General features: G+C 42.3%; 1 protein-coding gene across 3 annotated transcripts in view; it reads left to right on the top strand.

The window, feature by feature from the left end:
* Positions 1–18,786, top strand: part of GNAS (GNAS complex locus) — a 216,715-nt gene that overhangs the window by 78,706 nt on the left and 119,223 nt on the right. Inside the window, exons 1-2 of one of the 3 annotated variants that reach the window (XM_083357438.1) lie at positions 2,441–4,005; positions 7,756–7,828. In XM_083357438.1, coding sequence (XP_083213564.1) covers positions 3,867–4,005; positions 7,756–7,828 — 212 coding nt within the window. In that variant the 5' untranslated portion in view covers positions 2,441–3,866. Of the gene's footprint in view, positions 1–2,440; positions 4,006–4,967; positions 4,984–7,755; positions 7,829–18,786 lie in introns of those variants that run through there. The other 2 variants (XM_083357439.1, XM_083357437.1) reach the window with 2 other exon arrangements.

Raw genomic sequence — 18,786 nt, 5'->3', positions numbered from 1 at the left:
GAGTTTTATAACTAGGAAGACTTGAGCCAAGTTATAATTGTTGACCTAACCTTTTTTTTAATGTAATTTTTTATTCACCTGGGATTAAGCTCAATTGGACTCGGCCTTAACTCAGTATTGAATTGTCTGGATATGAGACAAAGAAGTTGAAAAGAAAGAAAAGGATAAAGTTTTGTCCGCAACTGTTTTTATTGGGTATTATCACAGATACTACCGTTGTGGACACTAAGTTGATGTTGAATTTAATTACGGCAGCGAGACTTTTAGTAGCGCAATATTGGAAGAAGGAGGAACTGCCGACTATAAAAGAATGGACTTTAAAAGTTTCCAATTTGGCAGAAATGGCAAAGATCTCAGCGTATTTGAAAGACCAATCGCAACAGAGATATATTGTGGAGTGGAGAAGATGGATTGATTATATCCAGAATAAATATGGGACTAAAAAGTTTCACTTAGCATTTGAATAAGTAGTGGATTTATATGAAGTATAACTAGCTTGTAGTTATTTTATTAAGAGTTAAAGTGCAATAGAATTTAATATTTTATTGTTGTTTGCATATTTTAGATTATGTTTGTTTGTATTTTTATACCCTGTAATTTAGCTCTGGGAAGTCGAGGAGGGGGGGAGGGGAGGGGAGAGTTGGGGAGGTTTGGGGAGAGGGGAGGGGAAGGGTTTTGTATTCAAAAATGTACTGTAAAACTTTTCAATAAAAAAAAGAAAAAGAAAAAGAAAAAGAAGGGCTGAACTGAGGTAAAGGTTAGGAAAGCTATAAAATAGTATTGGAGGCCCTAACCTGCTTGAAGCAAAACATGGGCAGCAGATCGGTTTGATTCTGCTGGGAAATTTCCAGGTATAATTGATCACCATGCCTTTTCTGTCCCCAGTGATATAACAATGTGAGGAAAACAGCTTTTTAAAATATGAAATATTTTTTTAAAAAAAATGCAGTATGACTGATTTTAGTCATGCATGAATTAAATTCTAAAGTAGTTTGTTCAACTGGGTTTAATAGGCTGTGTTAACCAGTGGCTCATTCAACAAACCATAACTTAATTACCATCTGTTTTTAAATATCTTGGAAGATTTGGCTTTTTTGATACACCCAGGAGCAGGATGGTTTGTGAACTGACTTTCCATTCACACTTTTGTAACAGGTTTTTTTAAAAAAATTTTGCACTATGGGTTCTAGCTACTTTATTTTTTCCTCCATCTTGCCTTAATCCTACTTAATGTATATTCTTTAAGTGCATAGAGTTGCAGTTGTGATAGAAGCAGCCTGTAAGTTGATTAATTAGTAAAAATAATAATCATAAAACCTTGCCTTGGAATTGTTGGAGGACAGGCAGAACATAAATCTTAAGACAATACTTGCAAACGCGGGGGAAGATCCTGTATATGTAACACGAAGATACATAATTAAATTAACAAAAGATTCAGACGCTGCAATTAGTCCCCGATGGACGCAAAGGAACAGGTTTATTCTCCCGGGCCAAGGGCTGAATGCAGACAGGATCGTAATTTATATTATTGGAATAAGAAGTTATACTGGATCGATTTAGAGACGATTGCAACAGAATAAGAACTAAAATGGAGCCTCTTTTCGCTCTTCCCCCAGAATTAGCGCGGGCCTCCACCCCCCACCACCACAAGGCTTCCCTCCAGTCTAATTACAGGACCGCAGGGATCCCTAAGCCTCTTTTTTTCCCCCTTTAAGGCAGGGGTCTTCAAACTTGGCCCTTTTGTGACTTGTGGACTTCAACTCCCAGAATTCCTCAGCCAGCTTTGCTGGCTGAGGAATTCTGGGAGTTGAAGTCCACAAGTCACAAAAGGGCCAAGTTTGAAGACCCCCTGCTTTAAGGACTTCTGCTCTCCTGCTTTCATTGCCAGGATGGCCGGCGTTTGCTCCCAGCCTCTCCCGCCTTCTCCTTCGCTCCCGCAGGCTTTCCAACAAGCGCCAGGATTTCTCCTTTTGGGGTGGGGTCCATTTTCGGAGGGGTGGGTGGGAAAGGAGCGAGAAAGCTTTTTGGCGCCCAAGCCTATCTTTCCCCGGCCCCCTCCCCTCCTCTCCTCGGAAGCGAAACGGCACGTGTTTTCCAAATAACGAAAACGAGATTTCTTTTCCCACCCCCCCTTGTCTTAATAGGAATTACCTCCCCAATACACACACACACACACACAGAGAGAGAGAGAGAGAGACACCTGGGCGGGTCAAGTTAGGAGGGAGCGGGCCATCCAACACGTGCAGCCTCCGCCCGTCCCCCTTCCGCCTTTCCCTGCGGGCGTTTGAAGAGGGCGCCTCTCGTCAGTTTAACTCCTGACGTTTGGGTGTCATGTGAATGCTTTTCGAGTTCCCATGGTTCACTCTGAGCCGAGGCTTGCCCCACCCCGCCGCCGCCGCCTGGCTCGCGTTCCCCTTCCTCGCTCGATTTTAATATTAAAATCGCCCCCCCCACACACACACCGTCCTCCTCCTTCCGTGGGGGAAATGCAGGAAAGAGGAAGGAAAATTAAATAGGGAGCGGGGTGGGGGAGCGCGGAAGGAAAGCTCCCCGTAGGAGAGTTATTTTTGTTTTGGGGGAGGAGACCCACACTGCGTTTTCCTCTCTGCTGCCTCTTTCCTCCTCCTCCTCCTCCTCCTCCCTTTCCCCGGTCCCCTTTACCCCGCGTCTCCCCGCATTCGCCGGAGAGGCGAGAGCCGATCGAGCCGCCTGGAAGCCGAATGTGAATAAGCAAAAGGGCGAGGAGGAGGAGGAGGAGAAGAATCGGAGGGCCTTGGATTTGTTACAAACCACCATTAGGGCAGGAAGACGCGCAGCAGCAGCGGCCGCCGCCGCCGCCCCGCAGGCTGGAGAAGAAGAGGAGGAAAATCTACCCAGCCCAGCCCGGAACGCAGAAGGGACTCGCCTCTTTTGCTTTGCCCGACGCCGCGCAAAGGTTAGCGGTGACCCTTTCGGGCGTTTCAGCCGCTTCGCAGGAGGCGCCTGGGAAGGGGGAAGCCGCGGGGCTTCTGAGGCGGAGAGCGAGAGAAAACGGGCAATTTTAGCGCACCCAAAAAAAATAAAAAAGGCCAGCTGAAGAAGAGAGACGTTGCTAGAGCCTCGGTGCCCGGAATTGGGAGGGTCTCCTCCCTCCCCCCTTCCCTCCCTCCCTCCCTCCCCCGCCGGCTTTCTGGAGCTTGTTTCTGCTGCTGCTGCTGCCTCGATCCTGAAGGATTATATGTAAAGTGAAGGAAGACAATTTGGCTTTTATTCTGTTCCCTCACCGCCGGCGGAGGTGGCGTGGAAGCTGGAGATATTTAAAGAAAAACCCACCCAGATTTGGTGGCGGCGGCGGCGGCGGCGGCTCCTCTCCCTGCGGGATTTGGAGCGGGGAGAAGGGAGGAAAAGGGAAGCCGATTTTTAACCCGTGATCCTTCCCCCTTCGGGTGGCTGCCGACCTCCCTACGTTCCCTGACCCCCCCCCCTCCCTCCCTAATTGCCTTTCTCCCCCCCTCCCGTCTTGTGTTTGTGTGTGCGCGCTTTTTTTTTAATTGGGGGGGGAGAGAGAGAAAAAAAATCTGCATTGCGAGCGGATCCTGGCGGCGGTGGTAGGGGAGAAGGAGGCGAAGGCCCGGCTTGAGCAGGAGCAAAGTCATCGCTCACCCACCCCCACCCCTTTCCCCGGCCCCCACCCCGTCGTCGGTTCCTGGCTCTCCCATGTCTCCGGCTAGCGACAGCTGTGCGTGAAAGAAAGAATTAACACCGCAAGGGAGCGAGGAGACTCGACGCCGCCTCGCCCGCGACCCTCCATCGCTTCCTGCTTCCCCTCCTTTTCCCCTTTCCCTCCCCCCTCCCCCACTCTCGCACCCCCCCCTCCCCCCAACAAGATGGGCTGCTTAGGGAACAGCAAGACCGAGGATCAGCGCAACGAGGAGAAGGCGCAGCGAGAGGCCAACAAGAAGATCGAGAAGCAGCTGCAGAAGGACAAACAGGTCTACAGGGCCACGCACAGGCTCCTCTTGCTGGGTAAGGCGCGCGGGCGTCCGGGACCGGACGGGAAGGGACGGGAGAGGCCCCCTCCTCCGGGCCCGGGGGGGGGGGACGACGGGTGGGCCGGCCGGCCGGGACTGGGCAGGAGAGGTGGGGCTCGGCTGACTGGCTTTGCTGGCCCGCCGCCTCCAATGAAGCGAGCCCCGGGCCAGGAAGAGGACGGGGCGGGCGGAGGGGTTTTGCTGTCTGCCCTTTTCCCAGGCTGCCGGCCCCGGCTTGACATCTCCGGGTGCAAGGAAGCGGCCGAGATGTCAAAGAAGAGGGGTGGGGGATGGGAAGGGACGGGCTGTGTGTGTGTGTGTGTGTGCGCGCGTGTGAAGCTGGAAAGAAGTAGGCCTTGGCCCTCCCTGCTGTTCTCCCCATCCTGCACCTTGGACTAAAAGGAGGGGGCCTTGGGGGGGGTTGACCCTTGGGGAGGGCAGAAGCGTCGAGGAGGGACTAAGATCTCCAGGCCAGTTCGGGGGGGGGTCTTTCCCCCCTCCCCTTTTAAAATTACCTTTTTTGGTGGGCTTAAGGTGGAAGGGGTGGCCTGGTCATTTCCTTGCCCTGAAAATGTCACACGTGAAAACATTATTATGATAATATTTTTAATAACACTCCTTTTTTCTTCTCTCCCCCCCCCCAATAAGACCCCATTCTTCTCCATTGAAAGCCCTTGGCCTTTCTGGTTTGGGACTTTTTTTTTTTTGCGGGCCCCCCTCCCCCCCAAAGTTAGTTAACAAATAAAAATGGCTTCATTCTACCTCTCTTCCCTTCTGCTTCTGTGATAAGGGGTGGGCAAAGCTCCTCTTTTCAAGCGTCATTTGGGCAGCTACTTAACTGCCGGAGTGAACTGTGGGTGGGTGGGATTGAAGGGAAAAAGTCACTTTCATATAAAGAAAATAATTCCGATTGATATTGACGTGGATGGCTTTGGGGATGCAACAGAATATTCGGCACTTCACTTCCGTTAAGGTACTTCGTGCCACAGGCCTTTGGTGGAAACTGAAGTAAATATAGTAGATGGGAAAAGAGGATATAAGGAGAATCGGGACTCACTCTGCTGTCTGCTGAAGATGACACATTGAATCCTTGCAGGAAGTGTGTTGAATTTTTTTGCAGTATGTTGGTGAGGTGGAGAGAAAAATACAGGTATTTCTTTGGAGATATAAGGGAAAGGGGAGTGGGCTAAAAATCCAATACTTGGTTAAATTTTAAATACAGGGATTGGGTTGCATTCTTCTCTTTGATACTTTCGTTGAAAATGGGACTGGGAATAAGTCTTTCTGTACAAAGAGTTGTGGTTTTAGCAAATGTCCGTCTTGATATCACAGAGTGGGCTATTTGGATATGTTTACCACAGTCTTTCAACAGTTTTATCTGAAGATCCAGAGTAAAAATAAAGTGAATAGTACATTTTCTAACATGTATTTTATCTAAATATGATAGTGCTCTTGAGTAGAGTATTCCTTCTGAATAGACTGATTTTGGAGAGGAAGAAAAGAAAAGCGAGGTGTGAGAGTTTTACAGTGTTGATTTGGAGAAGGACTAAAGATCAGTTCAAAGAATAACAATGTTTCCTAGGATAAATGATTTGTTGAGATCCTGTTTAACTTAAGTTGGAATGAAATAGTTGACCTTACACATACATTTTACAGACAGCCGTTATTGCTAGGGTTACAGTTTAAGAATAGTATTGAATATTAACATCTTTTTAAATCATTGGATTTACTTCTACATCCATCCATCTATCTATCTATCTATCTATCTATCTATCTATCTATCTATCTATCTATCTATCTGTCTATCTGTCTATCTGTCTGTCTGTCTATAAATAAATAAAATACATATTAGGCTGAGATGGTCAGTTTAATATGTTTTTGAAATTCTGATGATCAGAAAAGTGCAGATATAAAATGTGCAGACTCTTCATAGTTAGAACATGTCTTTTATGTTTGGCAGGGCCTAAATGTATAATCATGCATAGTAGTTTTATGATTGTACAAAACAGTTAACAGCAAGAAACCTTTGCTGTTGTAAATGCTATAAAACAGCACAATGCAGGGCATTTCAAGTATTCTAGCATATTATAAACATGTTAAGAACAATTAAATGGGGGAGGAAGCTTTGTCCAATCTTATTTATAAGGCTTGATATATTTTAGGATATTTAATGTAGTGTCTCAATTGAAGAAACATTTAATTGTCGTATTAGTGACATATTTTGTGGCTTCTAATTATATGAGAAAAATTAACACTGTTCAATTTGGTCTTCTATAGATCAATACTAGCAATGTTGGGGTTAATGTTTTCATTTAAATGTGTCATTGCTTCAGTATAGGTTGGTTCTAATTTTTAGGTTTCTGGTATTATAAGACAGTACTTATATATATTTAGGTGGAAGGTGTGGGAAACACCCTTGGTTTTGATCAGCTCTTACTGCTTGGTAGGAAAGACATACATGTATTATAGTTCTGTGACTGGCAAGGACTTGATGCAATTATTTGTCTGGCTGCAAGAATTAGGGAATTTGATTTTTCACCAGTATTTATGAGGAATGAAAAGAGAAGGCAGTGAAAATCAAATATTTTGGTCTCACCACGTTTAATGGGTGGATTTGCAGAAGGCTGAAAACATTAGCAAAGTGCTGTGGTAATCAGGGGCCAGAATGGCCGGCAGATAAAGACAGAGAAAGAGAAGGACAAAACTGGAGCCTTCTGCAGCCAAATAGCCTTTGATATATAGCTGCTAAAATTTAGTTTTGTGTATGAGACTCAAAATGGAGGATTGTGCTGTAGTGAGTGCTAAGAGAAAGCTTGGCACCACAGATATCGCAGTGCTTTTGTGAGCAATGCCCTCTTTAAGCAGTGTACCCTTGCCCCCCCTCAGGCTGGGGGGGGAAGCTATCTTAGAAAATGAATTGCCATGCCAAAAGATACTGGGGTATCTGTGGGTCTGCGGTAGTAAAAGAGGTCTTATGCTCCTGTAGAAGAAAAGGTTACTTCTGGGTAAAAACAATGCAAACTGGAATATTTGGGATCTTCAGCCCGATTTTGTGGCTGAAAACATCCCCTTGGGCTGGTTGAGTGGGGGCAGATTTGGAGAAAGCTTGATTCAAGAGGGGGAGAAGGAGAAAGGATAGAGAGCAGAACCAAGGATGTAGGCTGCACAGGAGGGTAGGCAGTTTAAGGTCATGGAGAATATGTGAAGTTGATGGGAGATACAGTACAAAAGGAAACTTTTATGCAACAGCGGAGCAAAGGGAAGGCCAGGGAAATGTGTGTCTTCAATGTCCAGTGCGTTTGACTGGCTGTGGCATGGGTGGAAGGCTCAAGGATCTCCAGACCAAATTGGCAAGTGTTTTGCTCAGTATGGACTGCAGCAATTTGGTTCTTGCTACTTTCATGGGATGGAAATGGTCATAGCATTAGATGGTCTACCTTTTTCCTCTTAAGGTATTGGAGTTCTACCCTTGTGCCTGTTTCAATAAAAAACGCTGGAAAAAAATGGATAGGGAAACATTCCAAGCTTCTACTCTCACACATGACTTTAGCTTGGCATTTATTTTTAGGTACAGTTGCAGTTTCCAGTGGCAATTTTTCCCCTCTCTCTTCCCCTTTCAATTTTCAAGTTTGGATTGCATCGTCCAGGTTTGGGGACTCTTGCTTCTTGAACAGGAGCAGTGGCACACGTGCCCCTGGGATTTCTTCTGTTATTTTCTGAAACAGATTTGTTTTTTGCTTTCTAGGTGCTGGTGAATCTGGTAAAAGCACAATTGTCAAACAAATGCGGATCTTGCACGTCAATGGATTTAATGCAGAGTAAGTATCTCGATTCGGATTACGTTGCTTGAAGATGCAGGTGTCATTTCATTTTCAGAATTTTGTGGGTTCCTCCTACCTCTCCCCTGCGTTTCATTTAATCCAGGACATGGAGATTTGGCTTTCAGAAATACATTTAAGGAAACTGTCATTAGCTAACTTCATCAAAGGTTTGCTTGTCAGGTTTTATGAAGGCAAGGTTTTGGCAGCCATTTCTTCCTCGTTGTGGCTGACATGGCAGCTTTCGCTGTCGCTCATTATTTTGTGCTGTTCTCAGTGCTTTCTTGCAAAGGAGTAAACATGAAGTAAATGCCACATACTTGATTATACAACATTTAAGATTTACCTACTTCAGGATTTTTTTTTCTTGTAGCGGTGTGCTGTTTTAAGATTGTTGACCTACACAAACTGTAGTTGCAATTTGTTTTCCGTAGATGGGTAAAACACTTCCATATTGTTTTAAGTCTTTTGGTCTGATGGGCTACATGCTATGGAGTGTGTAGATAATTCAGAATTTAATTGACAGGTTTTTTTAAAAAAAACATTTAAATGATATATTGCAACCAAGCCATTAAAGTTAGATACTTTAAAACCTCTCATTGGGCATTTATGCAGAAGTGGGACTAGAAACAAACTTTGTGTGTGAGGATCTATGCAAATTAATGGTCTTTTAATTAGTATTCTGGGTTGGAATACATGCTTCATAGAAAAATCCATGCTAAGGAATTTCCTCAGAAAGTGTCAGTTTAAAGACCCTTTTTTCCCCTTCAGAATTATGCCTTCAGTATTTCTTTTCCATGTGCTGTACCCAAAACTCTTTGTTGGTAACATGCACCAGAATCCAGCTATCTGCTCCAGTAATTTTGAACACCCAAAGTCCTTTTCTGTGTTTTTTTATGGAGGTAAAGCAGAGAACTTTAAAACTGAAAATAGTGAAGAGGAAGGAGACATAGAAAAACAGTTTGTTACAGTGGCATGTAGGAGCCAATTATGGGTGGTGGTAAAGGCCTCATGCTGAAAACCAGGAAATTCTGAGTTCTAGTTCAGACTTAGGCAGGTAGGCCTCTAGGTTACTTTGGGCCGTTGGTTCTCACTCGGCTCTAGGAAGGAGGCAATGGCAAACCAGTTCCAAAAATGTTGACCGGGAAATTGCAGGGGCTTATCCAGGAAGTTGCCAGGCGTTAACGCTGATTCAAAGGCACTAAAAAAAAAAGTAGAAGAAGCAGCTCCACCATTGGGGATCTGATGACAGCAATCCCACAAATACAGGCATTTAGATCCCAGTTTCGTACTCCTCATTAAGTTCACATCTGTTACATACATCATAGGAAGTTCCCTGCTTACCAAGCCAGAAGGACTGTGTTTTGATTCTGTCTGTCTCAGCAAGATACTTCCAGGAGATACAGACTTTATTGAAATTTTCTCCTCACCTTCCTCTCAAGTGTGTTCAGTAATATATTGCTTCTGACCGTTGCAGTTCTGTTTACATAGCCAGGCTAATTATTGCAAAGGACTTACCTTTGAATTTATTCAATTTTTCCTGAAAACATTACAAGCTAGTGTGTTGTGTGAAGATATACTAATTGTTGCTGAACAAATTTTAGTGCAATTTTGAGTTACGAAGAAATGTTTTTCTCCCCCCCCCCCCCCACTGGATATTTTATAAAATCTTTTGGATTCTCCAAACCAGCAAGTCATAATGATTCTGTTTCATTTTTCCCCTTGGGAGAAACTGCTTGACCACCATGATCAGGTTTTTACATCTTGCCCTATGCTGTGTCTTTCAAAGAAGGAAGTGACCTGTATCATACTTTAGTGACCCTAAGTGCACCTTATCGTGCTTAATCTTTGCTAGTTTGGAAACTGTTGTTTTTGTTGCTCCTAACAAGCTATGGATGGTTTGGCTCTTCTCAGCTCTTTGAAAATGGAGACCCTCAGTTGTCTCTCTCACTTGCTGTCTTTTATCTTTACTGATTTTATTGTGATTTCTTTGATTGAATACAGATTTCATAAATTATTATTTTATATACACAATGTGAAATCACAGTTGTGAGGTCTTTAACTTGTGTTGGCCTTCATAAGCACTGAGTTCTTCCCAAGAACCTGGGATTTTACTGTATAGTATATTGGCATAGCATTTATTTATTAAATTTGTTTGCTGCCTATCTTGTATTTGTGCGGATCAAGCAGGTGGCCTTCTGTAATTGACAGATGGAAGTTTTGTCCATGTGTAGATTTTCTAAGCGCCATTGAAGATATTTTTGTTATTGCATTCAGTGAATCACCACGACTGGTTTATGGCGTAATCTTTCAACTTTTCAGATCTTGATATTTTGTATTCTTCTCCAATTACTTGTCTTTTATTCTACTATCCCCCCTAGTCTTGCCACATCGCTTAGCCACACTTTACTTTTTTATTTTTCACAATGTTATTTTAATTTTTTATTATCCACATTATTATTATGGTTTGTCACACAGCCAGATGTTTAAAATTTGGATTATTAGATTTAGCATTATTATTGATAAGTTATCTGTGTAAAGGCTACGTAGGTCTCAGCAATCCATACGATGTTTCAGATAAGGCAGTAGCTGTAGTTTGGCTGATAGTCCATCATAGTGTTACACCTTTCCAAAAAGATGACTTTGAAATATAGCTTTCCCTTTAGAAAAAAAGATACGTATCTAGTATGTGGTTTTGGTTTTTTATGTGCCATGGTGGCACATAATGCAGTATTGCAGGCTAATTCTGCTGACTGCCAGGAGTTCGAGTCTGACCCACTCAAGGTTAACTTGGCCTTCCATCCTTCTGAGGTCGGTAAAATGAGCCAGATTGTTGGGGGCAATATGCTGATTCTGTTAATTGCTTAAAGAGGGCTGTAAAGCACTATGAAGTGTTATATGTCTAAGTGCTCTTGCTGTGTTTCATGAAAATAAGCACCTTTTCTGAGTAACACATTTATTGAAAGGCATATTTTTTAAAATATGTATGATTTGAAAAGAGAATTGGGTGGGGAGGAGGAAAGGTAGTAATGCAGATACAGGTTACATTGGAGAGAGAATACCTTATTAATTAGCAATTCTAGTGTTAAAAACATACTGTTTTGGCTAAGGCCAGCCTGAAAGTTTGTAAATTCAGCAATCTCTTGATTGATTAGCTTTCTTTCTTCTAAAACAGCTATTTTGAAATCTGTAGTGAAGTGTTGTGGGAAATTAAAATGTTGATTATAGATTTCAAAGTTGTTTTTTGAAATTGATGCCCTCTTGCTTCATCCCCTTTTTAAATCCTGAATCAGCTTATAAACTACTCCATGGATCTGTTGAAGTGAGTTACAGCTCTCAAAAGCTTCTCTTAAAAAACTTGTCAATTATAAGAGAAGTGCTACCAGATTCCTGATTAAGATTACCATTTCCGTCTATGACATTTTGTTTATGGTCATGGGTATGTTTATCATTAAAGAATTTTATTTCTTTTCAATTAATGTGTTTTTAAGAATAAACTTTTTTATGGATTTTGATTTTTGAATTCTCAGCCAAAATTATGTCTAAAATGCATTTTTAACTGCTAGTTTATGCATTACAGTATGTTCCAAAAAGATATCTGCTTTGTATTTAAAACATTTTAAATTTTATTTTACACATTTTAGCATTATTTTTCCTTGTTTTACAAAGAATTAGATATTAAGCAAGGGACCCAGAAAAATGTGTTTGGTGTTTTTATCTCTCAGTTTCACTGGTCATGCTAAAATTCATTATCAGCTGAAAGTAAGAAATTGACTTCTAGTTTACACCAATTAAATTTTTATGGACGTTAGGACAATAGAAATTGTCCAAATGCTAATTTGTTCTTTTCCTGTTTTAGTACAGGCCTTTTCAGCAGTGGCTTTCATAGAAATATTATAGATTCTACCTTTTGTAGTTATTACGAAGATCCAATTTGACAATTTGATTTTATTAGGAGTTGTTTTAATTTTATTTCTGGCCTAATTTTGTTTATGTAAGGGTGTTTTTATTCTTGCTTGTCCACGCCATGATGATACTGACTTGGTATTTGTATTCTAAGATGTTTTGTATTCTAAGATGTTTTGAGAAGACTGACAATATCTGGAAACACTGTTAATATAGTATGGTTTTGAAGTAAATGGTAAACATGGTTAAAAAAACCCAAATTCTCTTCCTATGCTGGTTGTCTAAAGCAAAGGTAGGCAACTTGGATCTTTTATGACTCATGGACTTCAACTCCCAGAATTCCTGAGTCAGCTGACTCAGGAATTCTGGGAGTTGAAGTCCATGACTCATAAAAGAGCCGAGGTTGCCTACCCCTGGTCTAAAGTTTCCCATACTTCCAAAATTCTGGGGCGGATTCTTGTCAGGAACTCCAGGGAAGTGAATAGAAATGATTTTTTTTTTGCTGTTGTAAAGAGATGATTTCTGGACAAATGGAAAGGGAATGAAAGGCAAAATGTACATAAAAATGAACACTAAATTACATGAAGTACCGCCATTATATCTGGCTTATTTTTAAAAGAAATTCATTAAAACTGAATCCAGAATCTGCGCTTATCTTTCTTTCAGTGGTGAGCAGCAGAGAACATGAAATATATTTTGTCAGGAGGCAAGTGAGATGTATCAACTTTTCAGGCTGTATTGCTTCTGTCTGCGGGGGCTGGAGAATATTCCTGAGTTGATCTGGACCTTGCACATATTTATTAATTTATCATCCATTTTTAAAGACCCTGGGCAGTTTATAATTGAAAAAATTTAAAAAATTATGAGCAGCTAATAAACAGAAAAACTGTCCAACAAATGCCCAACCATCACCCTATCAAAAGCCTGGGAATTCAGAGCCACATCTGGAATTGCTTCCTGAACAAAATCAGGGTGAGAGCCATTCAGATCTCAGCAGTGGAATATCCTTCCAAAGGACGTGCTATTATAGAGAAGGTAGGTTTCCAGGCTTCCACTATGTCGGGTCCCCAAGCCCCAGGTCGTGACCCACTACTGGGCCTTGAGCCGTTTGGAACTGGGCTGCAGAAGTGGCAGGCGACCATACGTGCACATCCCCCCTTGCACAAGCAGCAGGCAAGCTTGTGTGTGCTTGCTCCATTTGTGTAAATGGAGAATCATCCCTTCCCTTTCTCCCCCCCCCCTTCCCTGGCTGGTCTGCAAAGCGGGAAAGATTGGGGAACTCTGCACTATATGACATTGCTTAATTGATGGGACATGAAGCACACATTCTACCCAGTCTCCCGGTAAGACCAGAAGCATGTGGTTGCTCAGAAAACCAGACCCCCGTATCCATCATTTCTTTTTTGTCTCCCCCAATTATTTATTAATCAAATTTATATGGCCCACCCATCTCATGGAAAGTGAGTCTGGGTTGCACACAAAAGTCCAATAAAATGGTAAATAAAAGTAAATAAAACCATCATTACCTAAAACCATTATATAATAATGATTGAAAGAGGATTTAAAAGTAAAAAAGCAGAACTAAAACAAGATAAGAAAATAATAGACGGAGAGGTGTTAATAATAACTGATGCCTCATGAGCTTTCCTGTGATACCAATCAAATCTAATGGGGTTTGGGGTAGAAATACTTGACAATTCAGCCATTGACATTCCCTGTGTGTTCTTAATTGGTTGGATAGCAGATTTGATCCCAAAATTGGGTAAGTTGCATTTCTCTGTATATTGTAGAAGAATACTTTTAATTTTATTTCCCCATATTTGGATAGGCCCAGACAAATATTTAAAACTTTATTGAGATTTATCCACATTCTAGTAATCATTTTTTTAAAATGAAGAGTTTCACTCAACAAAAATAAACACAATTGAGAAGACGGTTGTGTTCCAAGCAGAAAAAGCTTATTTATTTTCTCCACATGATATGAAACTCGGTTTCCAGGCCTCTCTGTACACACTGATTTGGCTGTTGAGGGAAGAACATGAAGAAATGGTAAAGGTTTCCCTGTCCAGTCGTGTCCAACTCTACAGTAGGGCAGGGCTTTTCAACCAGTGGTACGGGTACCACCTGTGGTACATTAGCACCTAGCAGGTGGTATGCGACCATCCTAGAAAAGTGGTAGCAGGGGAGGGGAATGAGCTGAACCGGTGGCAGCTGAAACCTGAGTGAGAGACGGCTGGAGCTGCAGGCCTGTCAGGGCTCAGCGGAAGTGCCAGGATCAGCACCAGGCTCCAGCTGGAGCTCGGCACTGATCCCGGTGCATCTGCTGAGTCCAGAAGAAGCGCCGATCAGCTGGAATGTTGCAGCATCTCCAGGGTCGTGTCATTTACATTTAGATGCCTGGCAACTGATTCATATTTAATAATTAATAATAATTAATTTATGATGGTCACAGTGTCCCAGGGTTATGTGAAGTGACCAAAACCTGCTGCAACCACCCAGCAGAGGGGGGGAAGGAATAAAAACCAAACACCACCACCCCTTCTGCCAATCCTCAACAATCCTCACAACAATGAAAACCTCGGACAGGAGGAAGAGCACCGCCGGGCGGTCAGGCAAGTGTCTTGCTCAGCTGTGGCTTGGGGGGGCACTTTTTTCAGTGCCATTGTAACTTTGAACAGTCACTAAGCGAACTGTTGTAACTTGAGGACTACCTATACTTCATCACCTTTTTCCTTCCCCCCCCTTTTTTTGGGTCATCAAGTTTTTGACACCTTGCTAGGCGACTGGTGGTACTCGGATGCCATATCCTAAAAGTGGTACAATGGGTGAAAAGGTTGAAAAGCCCTGCTCTAGGGCATGGTGCTCATCTCTGTTTCTTGGCAAAGGCAGCCAAGATTGTCTAAAGTCATTTCCTGTGGTCATGTGGCCAGCATGGCCATATACCAAAGGTGCACGGAACACTATATCTTCACTGAAGTGGTACCTGTTAATCTACTTGCATTGGCATGCTTTCAAAGTAGAAGACCCCCAATTGGTTCCAATAAGAAGCTTTGGCCTAGCCACGTTATTTGGTTAAATCAGTCTAGGAGACTCTAAATTAGGGGGTCTTCAAACTTGGCCCTTTTATGACTTGTGAACTTCAACTCCCAGAATTCCTCAGCCAGCATGCCTACTCTAAATGATCTCCTGAGGTCAAGTTCCATCCTGAACTGCTGACCTGAGCTCATGTTTGATGGAGCTTGTGGCTGTTGTACTCCAAAACATTTAAAAGGAAGCAGGTTGCTACTTCAGCTGTCTGGCTTTAAATCTTCAATCAGGAGGTAGGTTAAAGAATTGTTCTAGCAATTTAAGAAATGTGTCTGCTTGGATAGGGTTAAATCTCTGGGAAGTGGCTTCTGTGCTTGTGTATTCTTCTCAATTCATATGCTATTCTTATGTATTTGATCTTCATATTTGGTCATTAAGGTGATATAAGATAGCATGGTTTCATTTTAAGCTTTAGCTTCACAAGATAAAACCAGGGATCTTATTTAATTTATTAAAGCCACCAAATTTATTGGCAATGATCAACAATCTAATTATGTCTAGAATTTCATCTTAATTTGCTTCAAATCAAGCAGTAGTAGAAAACCTGGGACTTCAGTAAAGATAACAGTAAAATAAACAGTAAAGGCAACTCCTGTGCCAGATATTTGAAGGCCTAAATTAATAGCATTTCATAATTCTTTTAGTGGGTACTTTCATTTTTCAGTCTTCCACCAAATTGCTTTTCCAATATGGTTTGTGCTACACTTGTACAGGGCATCCTATATTTGTAGCACCACGATGTAAAAAAGATGCTGAGACTCTAGAAAGAGTACAGAGAAGAGCAACAAAGATGATTGGGGGACTGGAGGCTAAAACATATGAGGAACGGTTGCTGGAATTGGGTATGTGTAGTTTAATGAAGAGAAGGGTGAGGGGTGACATGATAGCAGTGTTCCAATATCTCAGGGGCTGCCACAAAGAAGAGGGAGTCAAGCTATTCTCCAAAGCACCTGAAAGCAGGACAAGAAGCAACGGATAGAAACTAGTCAAGGAGAGAAGCAACCTAGAACTAAGGAGAAACTTCCTGACAGTTAGAACAATTAACCAGTGGAACAACCTGCCTCCAGAGGTGGTGAATGCTCCAACACTGGAGGTTTTTAAGAAGAGACTGGACAGCCATTTGCCTGAAATGGTATAGGGTTTCCTGCCTGAGCAGGGGGTTGGACTAGATGACCTCCAAGGTCCCTTCCAACTTTATATTATTATTATTATTATTATTATTATTATTATTATTATTATTATTATTATTATTATTATTATTTAGCTAGATTTATAATTAGATTTGTAACCCCACTTTTCCTTCAGGAGCTCAGGGCAGTGTATACCCCCATCCATCCAAGAGGTCCCTTGCCTTTTCTGTATTTTCATACATGGGAATTTAGTATTACATGAGGATAGAAGAAATGATCTGTTTTAGCTTTACAAACATGGCGCTTGTCTCTGGCTTGGCTATTTATGGAAATTCTCTTTGCAGTCTAGTCCTCAAAGCAACAAGAAGATAGAAAAGAATGTTTATAAAAATGGGTAAATGCTTCTGATCTTATTTGAGGAAACCAACATTTGGACTATCACTCGAAAAAAGAGCATGGACTGTTTAAGGATTCGGGTGTATCTTGAGTTTTGTCACCTTTTCCACTCCCCTTAGATGGTAGATTTCATTTATGTATTTTGAAACATCAGTTTCAAAATGTCAGTTTGAACTTGGGAGAGTTGAACAATTCCTCTCTTTTTCAGTTTACCTGTCCTGTAGTTTGCATGAGATGAGTTGAGCAGCAAAATGGATAGATTTGAAGGTTACATTTTAATCGCTTGCAGCTGCTTTTTTAAAAGAAAACTTGGCATTTCACACTCAACTACAACTTAACTTGGCAGAGTGAATGGAGAGATATTTGCTAAGTTTAGCATCTTGTATGATCGGTGGGCTGGCCAATAGATTCCTCTTCTCCCATACACACACCCCGAAAAAGGTGTAAATACATGTAAACGTAGGCCTAACCGGTCAGTTTCTTTGCTTTCCCTGTTCTCATATGACCCAACCATTATTTGTTTGTAAACTTGTTAGATGACAGTTCTCCTTCAAGAAACCTACAGGCAAGATGCTGGCATACAGGGAGTACATTTGCTGAAGCAACGTAGAAATAATGCCTAAGGCAGGACTAGAACTTTTGAGTCTGAGATTTAGATTTTACTAAAGTTTGCTATTAAAGTCTCATTAAAAAGTCATTCTAACTTTTAAGATTTATTAAAAGTTTAGGATTATAGGTAGTCCTAAATTTATGACCATTCATTTAGCAACTATTTGAAGTTATGGCAGTGTTAAAAAACATTACAGCTGGTCCTTGCACTTACAACCATTGCTGCATCCATGTCTTCAGGAGATTAAAATTTGGGTGCTTGGCAATCAACATGTATTTATGATGTTTGCAACATCCCAGGGTCATGTGATCACAATACGTGAACTTCACAGCCCATTTCCAATAAATAAAGCCAATGGGAAAAGGCAGATTTGCTTAACAACCACATGTTTCACTTAACCATGATGATTTACTTATCAACCATGACAAAAAGGTTGTAAAGTTGGATGCAGCACACTTAACGCTTAGCAACAGAAGTTCTGGTCCCAGTTGTGGTTGTAAGTTGAGGACTATCTATATAATTGCAAGTACCAGCATCAGTGTGGAAACAAAAGTAAACAGAAATAGTCTTTGGAAGCTGTTTTCTTCCAATAAATTACAATTGTAGAATTTTTGGAATTTCAGCTGGCAAAAGGAATGGCTGATCAAGGATATTCTAGGAAATGGTGACAGGCATGAATAAGATTTTACTACAATTAGCCTCTGAGTTTACTTGGAGGAACTGTGCTTGGACTTTGAGTTTTTCGAAATGACATTGTTTTATGAAACTGGTGTTATAGCTGTAATGCTGAGCTATTCACATAAAGCATCTGTTGTGATTCAGGGTCAGCCTGTGGGTTCGCATTTGGGTCGGATGATTCAGAGGAGGAGGAGGGGGGTGTTGGAGAGGTTGCTGAGGGGGTTGGAGAGCTTGCTGATGAGAGCCCTCAGCCAGGCCCCTCCCAACTGGTCAGGACGCAGACCCAGCTGTGTGAGCCTGACAGCGTGGATGAAGATGACCCACAGCTGGCCCTGTTCAAGGACGCCCGACACAGGAGGCAGTCAATCAGGAGTAAACAGAGGAAGGCAATGGGGCACCTCGGAAGGAGGCAGAGAGAAGCCATGCCCTGAACTGTATAAAAGGGGAATGTGTGGGAGGGCTGGTTTGCTGAAGCCAACCGTTTGAATAGTTCCTGTTTCATGGTTCGTGTTTGCTCTCTTTGCTCTGTTTATGTTTTTATGTTAATAAATTTGGCAGGCTTAGTTCCAGCCTCTTGCTTTCTTGTAAAAGGGGTTGTCCCTGCCTTATCTGCAGGGCCGGTAGCAAGCTGCTACAGAACAGCATCTAGCTATCTAGCTGCAATTCCCTAAGGTAAAGGTTCCCCCACACATGCATGCTAGTCGTTTCCAACTCTAGGGGCCGGTGCTCATCTCCGTTTCAAAGACGAAGAGCTAGCGCTTGTCCGAGGACGTCTCCGTGGTCATGTGGCTGGCATGACTAGATGCCAGACGCGCATGGAACCCTGTTACCTTCCTACCGTAGTGGTCCCTATTTTTCTACTTGCATTTTTACGTGTTTTCGAACTGCAAGGTTGGCAGAAGCTAGGACGAGTAACAGGCGCTCACTCTGTTATGTGGCACTTGGGATTCGACCCGCCAAACTGCCAACCATCTGATTGACAAGCTCAGCGTCCTAACCCACTGAGCCACCGCATCCCTATTCCCTAGGAAGTTGCAATTCCCTACCTTTTTCCCCCTTGTGCTGCTGTACCTTTTAGCTTCTGATTTTTTTAAAAATTGATAGTCACCTCTAAGAAGAGATTGGAAAACCATTTGTCTGAAATGGTATAG

This window comes from Vipera ursinii, assembly GCF_947247035.1.
Source record: "Vipera ursinii genome assembly, chromosome: 3".
Taxonomy (NCBI): Eukaryota; Metazoa; Chordata; class Lepidosauria; order Squamata; family Viperidae; genus Vipera; species Vipera ursinii.
Note: the sequence above shows the minus strand (reverse complement) of the source record. Positions and strands in the feature narration are given on the sequence as shown.